General features: G+C 46.6%; 1 protein-coding gene across 1 annotated transcript in view; it reads left to right on the forward strand.

Moving 5' to 3' along the window:
* Positions 1-13,013, forward strand: part of LOC138516091 (RNA exonuclease 1 homolog) — a 2,454,886-nt gene that overhangs the window by 534,042 nt on the left and 1,907,831 nt on the right. Inside the window, exon 3 of the mRNA XM_069630920.1 lies at positions 741-869. Coding sequence (XP_069487021.1) covers positions 741-869 — 129 coding nt within the window. The remainder of the gene's footprint in view (positions 1-740; positions 870-13,013) is intronic.

Below are 13,013 nucleotides of genomic sequence, written 5' to 3' on the forward strand. Positions count from 1 at the left end.
ACATTTCTGTTGATTGGAACCACCATGAACACTGTTTATTTTGAGAAAAGATCACCCTTGCATGGTTATCTCAGACCATTAGTGTTAGGGACAGAAATAGGTTGGGACACAACAGTGACAGCCGTTTTTCAATAAGAAATGTGTATTTCGTACTTCCTGTCAATTTCACTAGTTTTCCTTTAAAGCAGCGGGAACGCCTTGTAGCTTTGGGGACAGAGTCCTTTTTCCAACCTTTTCTTAGTCTTTAGCCAAAACATGCCACCATTGTGTCCGAGCCTTACTTCTGCACCCTTACACTGGCCACTCTTAACGTATTTTAAGGTGATCAACACATCCATGAAGATTAACCAAATGAAGATCTGTACCCAAGTGTGTCTAGATCCTGATCTCCTCTAGTTAATTTGTAATCCCTTTTTGTGTTTCCTTATATAACCAGGCATAGTCAGTCTTGAAATGCACTGATGGCATAACGCATGCTTTTTTGCAAAGCCTTTACAAATAAGGCATTCAATCATACAGTCTGTTGCTTAAATGGATACAAATTTGATTGTATCTAAAAATTCAATCGAGCTCAATCAAGGAGTTTATTTGCGATGTAGTGCAGCAGAGTACTAATATCTTTGTGTTAGAAATGTCAAAGCATAGGCCATGGTCATATACACGAATACTTTGGTAAAGACAAGGCTTTATGGCCATCAGGAAACATTTATTGATGGTGTTTATTTCATTTTCTTTAACAGATTTGTGAAGACCATTTTGAATTGGATGGATCAGAGTCAACATCAACAGAAGTGCTTAATGGACAGAGGAAGCGAATTGCACACCCAGCTAAATTTGATGAGGCCATGGTACAATCTAAAAACTTAACGGTACAGACAGAACTTTGGCTTTATGCTTGGAGTCCGTTGTTTCCCAGAAGTTGCATGTATTGGGGATAGACTAGGTTGCTTTTCAGTACAGAGTAGTATGTTCCTCTTTGAGAAGTGGGGCAGGACACACAACATAGGATTCTATGGCAAAAATAAAAAGAATGCTGTAAAGCTCAACATTTTGGGTGAATTTGGAATTACGTTTTCAAAATTTAAAACCAGTGATGGGTCGATCTGCATCCCTAACAATTTAGACACCCACGTGCCAGCTCCCCATTTACTACTAGGTCACATTATACAACTCCATCACATTCTTTTCATCATAATCTTAGTGTAAAAATGTTAAAGCTCTCTAAATTCTAGCTGTAGAGCAAGTATTCAATTATCCAATCCAATTATGGATTATCAAGTTCTGATGCCACTTATTTAATCCCCTGCACCAAGAAGCTGACATAAAGTAGAATGATCCAATGCTCCAACCACAAGGATTCAGTCTATGCTGCACTGCCGATCCCAAGTAGTAAAGTTATGCAGTTATCTGAATACTTGCGCCCTCTGCCTTGGGTTGAAAAACGCTATGTATAAAATAGACCACACAATAGCAGACATTTTCCTGGAGCAAAGGCTTGAAACTTGAGATTTGCATACCCACACTGCATTGCTTATCTGGCTCTAAACTGGAGATTAACATGCTTTGTGTGACTTGGTTAAAAGGCTAATTCTGCTTTCACATTCAAGGCCTTTTAAACTCTCTGACTGCTGCTATATGTATGCACACCTATATAAAATTGTTTTTATGTTTCGTCTCTTGACCACTTAATACAACTCTGCATGATAACTACATTGACGGGTAATATATGCGTTTTAGCCTGTGCTCTGCACTCATTAAGAAACATGGCTTGCATTATAAAGTGTGATCCCACCTCATGCTAGTTTGTGTCTTTTTATCAGGGGTAGACATTGAGTTTCAAACTGTTAACCATCATAAAAAAAAACACTCACCCCTCAGTTCCCCAAATGCACTCGTGGCACCATCTCTTACTCTCCAACAGTCAATGATCATTTGCCAGTGGTTGGTTAGCAAGTGCACATTTTGAGCCTTGTTTAAGCATGCCGTTTTAGTAGCTGTTAATGAAAACTCCATATTTAAAGTGAACCATTTAATGAGAAAAGTGTATGATCTTTCTGTTGTAATGGGCTAAAGAGCACAAACTGGTCTTTTTAAGGATATCCTAATAAATACACTTTGAATGGATTGTGTCCTCCCACATATTCCTCATCTTTGATATTCAATATCAACCTTCAGCTGCTTTGGAATTTTTCTGGCAGAGGGCGTTTTGCGTTGTTGCAGTCGACTCTGTCCCTCGAGGGCCTCCGTCTCAAGGATGATGTAATCGAAGGAATAAATAGCAAGTGCAGCGCCCGTTGGCTTCAGTTCCGTTTTTCCAAGTAAGCTTGCGATTGGAGAACCGTGCTGCGCTGCAGTATTTCCTAGCAAAATATATATGCAAATGTCTTAGTCTTTGACAAAGACTACCACAAAGACCAGGTTTAAAAAGTGTTGAGACTGCGATGCCAAGATGTCGCTGACCGATCCCCAGAGAGTATGCTTGTGGTGTCTCGGTGTGGAGCACGAAACCTCGGCCTGTACAAAATGTCAATCGCTAATGGAAAAGCTCTGAAGGAGCGAAAGGGGAAATTAGCGCTAGGTAGAGTCCCTAAGAAATCCCCATGGACTACCCCGTTGAAGAAACCTTCTTCTGACAATGCAAGAGGTGACTCTCCTCAAAGAAAGAATGCGAAAAGGTCCAGGTCAAAGAGTGGCTCCCACCACCCCTCATCGAAGAAGAGGCAACATACGTCGCTACTTCAATGTCCTTGTCTGACTCCTCTGCTGAGAGAGCTATACCCTGCCCCACAAAGGCCTCTGCTCCTACCGAATGGTAAGCATCCAGGCAAGAAATCCTTAAAATATTCGAGAGCCAAAAACCCTCGACAAGCCATGCTTCGACCGTGCCTTCTAAAGTCGGTAAGGAAAGGGCTCGAGCCAAATCCTGCACGCCCGGGACGAAGGCCAGACCCACATCGAGAGCCGTTGAGGTCTCGACACGATGAGAAATCGAGGGATCCTTCGAGTCATAATTCGAAAGACAAGTAGAGGTCGGCCACGCCAGCTGCGCCATCGACACCAGCTGCCATCGAAGTCGAAAACGTCTTCCTTGATGCCATTACCTGGAGAAAAAAGCTTTACTCCTTTACCAAGAAAGGGTTTCTTTAGATCAATGAGCCATCTGATAATGTGCCCTTTGGTTTGCAGTATGGCACACCAAATGTCCCGGATTGCATTTCAGAGGAGTCCAGACAAAGATCTATATGAGAATTTGCGGACAGCCAGTGGAGTGGACACTTCACCAGAATTAGAAATTTGAAAGTCCGATGAACATGCAGATGCCTCGTACAGGCAGTTGATGACCAGGGTAGTGGATTACCTGGGATGGAGCAGACCTGCACCCCCCTTTCGAACAAGATGACCTTACCGACATCCTTGATAAAGGTCCTCAAAAGGATCCCATTTTACCTTTCCACATTGCTCTTCAGAAGAGAGCATTTGCAAATTGGGAAGCACCGGAGTAAAGTCCGGCCGTGAATAAGAACTTGACAAAAAAAATACCATCCATCAAGTCGCGACCCCAGCTATTTATCGAAACACCCTACCCCAGAAAGTCTGGTGGTGTAGGCGGTGACCGCTACCCTCAAAACAGGCAGCCTATCCAACCATCCTACCAGATCGGGATGACAAGAAGGTAAATGCTTGGTCCAGAAAGGTATTTTCCACTGGGAGCATGGCTCTTCGATCGGCCAACTCCAAACATGCCTTGGCAAAGTTTCCATACACTCTATGGGACTGCATTTTGAATGGATTGTGTCCTCCAATGTATTCCTCATCTTTGACATGTAGTGTACACAGGTCGGCTGCTCTAGAAATTTTTCGACGGAGGGCGCCCTGCGTCAATGGCGTCGGGTCGATGTCCCTCGAAGGCCTCCGTCGAGGGTGACATCATTGGATGTTACAAGTAGCACGCACGACGCCCATAGCCTCAGTTTGGTTTTTTCTGCAAACGTGTTTGCTTCGAGACCTCGGTCCGGGTTTAAGAAATGCCAGGACTGAGGATTCAAGATGTCCATCACCAATCCGCATTGTGTCTGCCTGTGGTGCCTCGGTGGGGTCCATGACACAGATAAGTGCTCAAAGTGCCAGTCGATGACTGGAAAGGCATTGCGGGAACGAAAGGGGAAACTCAAGGTAGGCAAGGTGTCCAAGCCCCATAAGTCCCGACCTGCTGGGCCTTTGACTGATGAGGTGACTCTCCTCAGAGGAAGGAGGCCAAGCGCTGCAGCTAGCTCAGGAAGTCCTTCAAGAGATCTTCACCCTTCGGGGGATCCCCTGAAGTGGACCTGTTAACGACCAATGTCAACCGGAAGTGCGAACTATATTGCGAACTGTATTGCTCCAGGGAATTTCCCCAAAGAGTAGTTCTAGGAGACGCGTTCGTGGTGGACCGGAGTTTCCAATCCTGTACGTGTTTCCTCCAGTCCCCGTCCTTCCTCAATTGATCAGGAGGTTGCGAAAGTTCAGGAAATCCATGATCCTAATTGCTCCAGATTGGGCCAGCAGGATGTGGTACCCGGACCTTCTGGACATGCCCATATGCCCTCCAAAACGTCTTCCACAAAGGGAGGACCTTCTCTCGTGAGAGGAGGGTCAGGTTCTCCATCCAGAGGTCCAGACTCTCAGCCTTCACGCATGGTTTCTTAGAGGTTGATGGACAAGGATTGGGACCTCCCGCATGACATAATGGAGATTTTGCTTTTGGCCAGAAGGCCAGCAATGAAGTCTTTGTACTGCAGCCGTTGGAACAAATTCTGCAGCTGTTGCATGGACAAGAATGTGGACCCTTTGCAAAACACCAGAGGTTTTATCCTTTCTACAGTACCTAGCCAATCTGGGGCTTCAGGTTGGGACCATTAAGTTATTTGGCGGCGATATCCATCTTGAAGCGCTTGTCCGTGGAAACTTCATATTTTAAGATTCCTTTGGTGATACCATTTGTGAAGGGACTCACTAATGTGTTCCCCCCATCTCCCTTTGTTTCCTGTTTGGGACCTCAATCTGGTGTACATTTCTTATGTGTGCACTATTTGAACCTCTTCATTCATGTCCCTTAAGGTTACTAACTTTCAAAACCATCTTGTTGGTAGCACTAACTTCAGCCCGTAGAGTGAGTGAGTTGCAGGCACTATCCTCTAATCTACCATTTACTGTGTTTCACAAGGACAAGGTCGTCCTGAGGGTTAAGCGTTCATTTCTACCCAAGGTACTTCAGACTTTCATTTAGGACAAAAGATTGTGTTACCCACTTTCTATCCTCCACCTCATCCTGGCTAGGAGGAGGAGAGGTTGCACATGTTCGATTCACATAGGCTCTGAGCTTCTACATTTCATGGTTCTCAAAACTTTGTATGGACGACCTACTATTCATAGTTTATACGGGTCATAAACTGGGTCAGGCTGTGACAAAGCAAACCTTATCCAGATGGATTATTCTATCGATTTCAGAAAGCTACAAGCTGGTGGGTAAGGATCTTCCAGAAGGCTTAAGGGCCCGTTCCACTTAGGGCATGTCTACCTCCTCTGCTTTGCAAAGAGGTGTTCCTATTAAAAGCATTTGTGAGGCAGCTACATCGGCACAATACACACTTTCACTAAGCATTACTGCCTTGATTCTATCCTAAGCCAGTATGGAAGCTTTGGAAAAGCTGTCCTCCATTCTGTTCATGGGAGCCATTGATGGCAAAATTCTTACACCCTCCACATAACACGCTGTTTTAGGAGTCGATCAAAGATGAGGAATACGTGGGAGGACACAATCCATTTGAAGAACAAGTTACTTCCCCCTGGCAACGTTCTTTTGACTGGATGTTCCTCCCACGTATTCCTCATCGCCCTCCCAGCCTACCCCTTAGTAGAATTTCCCATGCTATTACAACTTTCGCTCCTTCAAAGCTTGGTACGGTCAAACTAGTTTTTAAGCGGGTAGTTCTAATGGAGAATGAAAAACAGAACTGAAGCCAATGGGTGCTGAGCGTGCTATTTATGCCTTCGATTACCTCCTCTTCGAGACGGAGGCCCTCGAGGGACATCTAGTCGACTGCATCGACGCACAGCGAATACTGCCAAACAAAGCAAATTGACCCAGTAGCTCCATCAGTGTCGGTAAAGTGGTTAACGAGTCCCTGAGGAAGCAGACGACGTGGAAAGCCCTTTGTACTTTAACCCCAATATACAGGGTGGAATCAAATCCTCTGCTTCCGGCTCCATTGCGATCGCAAATATCGGGAGGGTCAAGGGGCAACCCTGTCTGATGCCCCTGTCTAGCGGAAACAGGGACCATAGGGGTTTTTCTTTAATGTAAGTGGCCGGAATCTGACAATTTGCCGTGACAGTTTAGAGAATTTCAGGCCAAATCTGTAAACTGGTAATTTTAGGTGATCCTAAGAAATGCTGTCAAATGCACGATGTGAGTCTAATGACAGAAGGGACAGTCCCCCTGGGATTTTGGGGACCAAGACGATCAGATCCACGTTCTGCCTAATGTGTTCATGAGCTACCCTATTTTTTAGTAAACCCGGTCTGGTCAATGTTATGTACGGGAGAACCTCACTCAAGCAGGAAGCGAGTATAATACTGTACAGCTTTGCGCCTGTGTTTAAAAGTGCTATGGGATGATAGGAGGAACAGTCCTCTGGTTCTTTCTTTGGCTTTAATATGAGAGTAGTGGCCGACTCTGTCATGAAGTCGGTAACCATGCCAGAGGTTAGGAACGAATTGCAAATACTAGTTAGGTACAGGACCAGTGCTGCAGAAAATACTTTATAGAATTTATTGGAAAGCCCATCTGGGCCAGTGGCTTTATCCATCAGGAGGGCCCTAATTGCCTGAGCTACTTCTTGAGCTGTTATGTTAGTTTTAAGAAGATCCTGTAGCTCTAGCAGGATTTGAGGCAACTTCGAGCGGGCGTAAAGTCACATGTGAGAGTGCGATTCCCTTGGTTGTGCTGCTGAGACTGATGGGATGAACGCTTTTATTACTTCCAATTTCCCAGAGTTCGTAACCTCCCGCTTCCCAGATCCGTCTGTAATTGAGTGGCTACTTTTTTTCAATTTGAGAGCCAATAACCTGTTAGCCTTGTTACCCTTAGTATAATAGTATTGTTTTGTGAGTTGTATGGAGTGAGCTGCCTTCCCCAAAGATCCCAGAGGGAGCACCGAGCGCCCTTCTGGCTATGGTCTTTCTCCCAGACTTAATCCTCAAGTTGAGATTGAATCAGTTTCTTTGTCCATCCCCAGGCCATGGATTGTTCTACAATGATTACCCGGATCACTGTTTTCCCTGCATCCCAGACCGTTCTAAAGTCAAGATCTCCGGTGTTCTCCTTGAAGTCGTTAGATATTGCTTCTGCCATGAGAGGTTTTGCCACCACATTCCTTCGAAGCAGATCATTGATCCTCCATGGCGATTTGGCCTGGGGGGATGGCGGGGCCAGGACTAGAGTGAGCTTAAGAGCCGCATGGTCTGACAGAGCCTTCGGGTGTATGTCTACCCCACCATTGTGAGGATGAGAGTATTAGTGATGAGAAACGTGTCCAACCTAGAGAACCCCTAGTGGACCGCAAAGTAAAAGGTAGTCCCTTTCCCCAGGCTGGCAGAACCGCCATGCTTATATCGGTGAATGTCCCCTCAGGAGTGTAGTCGTAGCTAAAAAAAATCATTGTCATTAGTGGTAGGGGATAATGATTTATCCACTGTTTGGTCAACTACAGTTAAAAGTCCCCTCAGATGATTAATTCCCCTTGAACAAAATTAGCTAACACCCTCGAATGATGCTATGAACTCATTTTGTTTGTCATTAGGGGCGTACAGCGATGCTAACGTAAGTTTACGTCCCCGCAAAAGATCTGTGATGAGCAGGAATCTCCCCTCCCCCAGCAACTTCAACACTTTCAAAGGTGTGCCTTTTAAGAAACATGATGGCAACTCCACTCTTTTTTAGGCCACCAGAAGCAAAATAGGCTTTGGGGTATGTTTAGTTGCAGAGGCAGGCTTAGTTTACAGGCAGGAGATGGGTCTCCTGGAGATAGACTAAGGCTGCGCTTGATCGGAGAATTAATCCCCTGCACGTTCAGGGTCACCCAGGATAACTCGTTGGTTGCCATCATATGTCCCTTAGGGCATGTCCTGAGTATAGGAAGCACCAATTGAGACGGTACTGGCAAGCTCAACGCCAGGAGAAGTAGAAGAACTCGTTTGTGTGGTTAAAAAAGAAACATAACCTCAAAAACAGCAAAAAGAAAAACAATGATAGAACAAGCTCATTGTCAAACTCTTCGAATAAGGAGTGAATGAGCACCAATCCCCCTGGGCACCCAATATAAAGTCCCTCCCCCAGACTTCAGAAACAATCATACAATCACACTGTTCAACCAGTGTACCTAACTCTTGTAAACCCTGATACTAGTGACTCTAAATCTAAACAAACAGTAGAATTCCACCCAGCACTCGACCCGGCAGCCGACTCAAAAATATACAGATCAGCAGGTAGTGACTCAGTGTCTGTCCCCAGGGACTTCTTCACCAGATCACATCTCCAGTTTGCAGTGAAGCCAAAAGAAGCCGTAGGGTGCAAGGAACCCTCCTGCTGGCCTTACTGCAATGAGCCAGAGGCACTCCCTGTAATCCAGGTGCTCTCCGACAGTTGAGAAAGCCCTCCAGCGGAAAAGGTGTGCTGCTCCCGCTCGCTGCAGGACCTGGCTCCTGTGAGGTTTGCTGACGTGGAGGGGCTTGTGCACCCCAAACCACACCACCTCTTTGGCCCATCTTGCCATTTGACCCCTGTGAAGTGCTAGACATCTTCTGAAATGAGGGGCAAAGCAAACACCCTCCCTCTTGTAAATCGGCTTGTGGGTGCAGAGGTGCGCGGCTGAGGGCTGCGCTGGGGTGCTCTGACCTTGCAGCTGAAGTTGGATGAGGTGGCGGCCATGGGGGCTGTGAGAAACCAGAGGGTGTTTCACCTGCTGGACCCCAGGTATCTCTCTCGGGTGTCCAGGGCATGGCCATCGCCTTTGGATCCAGACCCTAGGGTTTGGCCAGTGTGGGAGGATCACCTGGGTGAGGGGTTTTCAGAGAGTGGGTGTGAGTCAGCTGATGGTGACACACAGTATTCCCCCCTATTTTGTTTATCCATCCTGTTTTAGGATGCTCTGAGGTCCCGACTCCCCACCCCCTTTTTTACAGAAACACTGGGCCGAGGAAGAGGGTGAGAGTAACATTAATTTTTACACATCGTACTAGACATGTCCCACTAATCGGGTCAGGCAAAGTCAGGCACTTGATTCAAAGTGCATACACCTGATACCAATTATCTCTCCTCACACGAATGGCAGAAGGCAGAACCCAAAGACACACTCTGAGCAAGGCGCAACACTAGTATGAGCAGGGCTTCTGGGACAAAGGCAAACCTACTGGAGCAGAGCGACGGACCCAGGGACGAGAGCAGCGGGTTGGAAAACCCAAGGGCTCCTTACTGGAGGACATTGTCTCTGACAGGCCGCGAAAGACACGTAGGGAAGGTCAGATCCCACAAGTGAAGATTGCATTGTGTTTCAAGGATGCCAGCGACCCTCTTGGTTGAACGGCAGAGTTGGGGAGTCGAGGCCAAGTCTGTGGTAATAACCTTGACTCATTAATTGGGAATCGCAAATCCAAGAAAGAGACGCACACAGCTGGTGAGTTGTCAAGCGACCTGAAAGACTGGTGTGTGTTAAAGTTTGAAGTAGCAACATTCGCAAGTGAAGGCTACACGCGTGTGAATGAGACGCGAGGAAAGGGAGACCTGTAAATTAACTTTGAAGCAAGACAGCTGCAAAGCCAGCAATACTAAAGAGTGGTCCAGCGAAAGGAAATAGCCCACTCGAAAGTCTCAGTGAAAAGTAAATTGTCTAAAGCGAATGAACAGCAAAGAGAGAAGGGGAGAGTGAAAGGGCGAACTTTGAGTCTAAGTGGTCTTGCAGCGGTCAGTGAAGAAAGCCATGCACATTTGAAAGTCTCATTTGAAAGTGGTCCGAGCCCAACAGGGGGAGACCTGAAGGGTAATAAGCTTGGGGAAGGGAGCCCCCTTGCAAGTTTGTGTTGAACTTTATCGTGAGAGATCTGAGCCCGACAAAGGGGGATCTTTAAACATTTTGATTCAAACATTATTTTGGAAGTCAAGAAAAGAGTCTTTAACATGGAGGGCCAGACACACCTCGATCCACGTTTTGGAATTGTTTATTGTATTGGAAACCAAGCCAGAGTGTCATCCAGCCTACAGGGACAGCCTTACTCTGGGAGTTCTCATGTGGGGATGAGAGCTGGTTCAACCACCTTCATTCATTTGAACACTGATTTTTCCTTTTGCATACATTTCTCCTTTTTACACTTTTTTGTACAAAAGATGGGGCAGGCGTTAGGTTTTGTTAGCATAGGCCATTTTGATTTGATGGACTGCACTAGAACTGCATTCTTTAATATTTGATGGTCGAGACTACTCCCATCTTAGTTATAGGGCAAAGCAGGAGTTTCTCCAACCCCAATTATTTCAATAAAGGTTTTACAAATTGTACCCATTGTATCAGTACCATACTTGAGATAACATGCCTCCCCTATAGGGCTTGTGGGAACTGAGCGGTCGCCCTGCTTTTTGGCTATTTGAGGAACTAGCCTCCCCCGTCGTCCTGCTCCTGGTCTTGACGTGCTATTGGGGGAGATTACCTTTCCTGAATATGTCCAAAGCTGGAGCGAGAGACAAGTCTGGGGACATTAAAAACTTTGATCTGATGTTCACTCTCTTCCTCCCACGATAGCCCCCATGGACTCCTTCCCAAAACAGGACCTCATGGATATGCTGTCCACCTTAAAACAAGACGTATCTGAAACCAAATCCACCAAGGAAGCAGTGACAAAATTGATCACTGATCTTGACTCTTGTGTCCGTGACATTAAAGCCGATTTATGTGAGGACGCCTATTACCATGCAGAAATGGCAAACGGAGTGGTGTACATAAACAGCTGGCGCTAGTCTTGGCCAAGCAGGAGGACCTGGAAAACAAATCACGCAGAAATAACATCCAGCTTCATCGGGTCCCGCGACACATACCAGGTCAGAAGCTGGCCCTCTACGGCCGGGGTTTGTTCCAGGCCCTATTAGACCTACCGAAGTTTGCAGATATAACTCTGGACAGAACACATCAAGTCTTTTCCTCTGCGCAGCAGCGTCGCAATCTCCAGCAGATGGAGGCTACCATGGCGGCGGCTCAAAGAAAGGAGCCAGTGGAATTCCGGAAGACTAGGCTCTCACTGTTTCAAGATCTCTCCCAAGTACTCTTGCCAACAGACGGAAACTGCATGTTGTATCGGCGCTGCAGCAGTAACAAAGAATCTGCTACCAACGGGGGTACTCATGTAAGTTGTTGTTTGAGTACCGAAACCAGCATTATGCAATCTGCTCAGAAGAGGAGCCGTCTGACCTAATGGAAGCCCCACCGAAACTGTTTGTGACAAATACAGGAACCCTGGACAGGATGTTTTCAATGGAGCCGGCCGCTCAAGTCCTCGGGCGGCGCTGCTTCACATCAAAGACCGGCGAGTCCCCGGTCTTCCATACTGCTGCTGGGAGGCCGCAGCGCTGTTCCCGCTCTGCTCCGAGGCCGCCACAGCAGGGAGATGGTCGGACACCGCAGCGCAGGGGCTTAGGCCTGTAGCTGCAAGGCGGGAGGCCCCAATGAGCGCTCATCTACCCAGCCTCCAAGTGCACCAGCAAGGGCTTCCTCCCGCCTCAGCCCACCGCTCAGTCAGCTGCAATCAGGTAGAATTCTGACAGCAGCCTCTCTTCTTCAGGGGGCCGTCCCACCTCAATACACCACCGGCAGCAGTCCACACTCAAGGGCCAGATCAGTGTTGGGCAAGCGCTTTCCCCCATTCTAACGCAGAGGGGAGCACGCTGCGAGGACCTTCACAGCCCTCAGCTGGGCCCTCTACAAAGCTCCAGTCAAGCCCGGGAGGGCAGGCGCCGCCATCGTGACGGTGGTAGAAGCGGCAGCCTCATAGGGCTGCTGGGCCACAGCGAACCTCAGTTCATCAGGGATGCTGAAAAAGGAGAAGGGTGAACTCTAACAAATGCTGCACAGTCTGGTGGGGAACGTTCTTAAAATCCTTCGAAATCCAGCGACATTAGGGGATAACTGGGTGCCTCAAGATGGAGCCAATAGCAGACAATTCATCTGAAGCCGCCTGGCCACAGCCCCCAATCCCTACTCCACATTAGTAATTTAAAAAAGTGATTATTAGTGCAAATACCTCACTCGGGGCTATGATGATTAACCAGTTTAAACATTCTTTCAGCTAGATTCATTCTCTGCCTTTTCCCTGTTTGATCATTTAGTTGTTTGTAACAGACTGGAACCGAGTAGCACAGTAATCCTGCTCTGCCTTATTTCTTGCTGTTTGGGATAAATGCAATCTCTTCATCTAACCATTGCATGCTTCTGGTGACCTGCACTACTTTGTCCCCTGGCACACAGCGTGCCTTGCTGTCTCCATTAGGCACATGACACAACAGATAATCCATCAGGTAACAGCACAAATATCTAAATCGGGCCTGCAACCGAAACCCAGATGTTTAAACTATTTTCGAATACAAGTATCACTAGATAATGGACATTGGCGAGTGCACGTTTTGAGCACCGAATAAATGTCACTAAGATGTCTTTCATTTAGTACCACATCTCTGTTGCTGCATATGATTCGAAAAGTTCTAGACATATCTATTACTTGAAAATGTAACAACAAATGTTTTTAATAGTTTTTTCTTAAATCCTATTTGTGTCTCATCTTTACTTCTAGAGGGAAATGAGAGGGGCTGAAACTGAAAATAAGCTGCTGCCTGACAAATTTGAAGTTAAACCTTGGTTACCAATTTGTGGGCTTCTGACATCCTATATCTTATAGGGGGTGAGAGGCAAGACTCTGGTTTCAAGTGATATGAAATG

The sequence above is a fragment of the Ambystoma mexicanum genome, chromosome 6q (genome assembly GCF_040938575.1).
Source record: "Ambystoma mexicanum isolate Mex_15411 chromosome 6q, UKY_AmexF1_1, whole genome shotgun sequence".
Lineage (NCBI taxonomy): Eukaryota > Metazoa > Chordata > Amphibia > Caudata > Ambystomatidae > Ambystoma > Ambystoma mexicanum.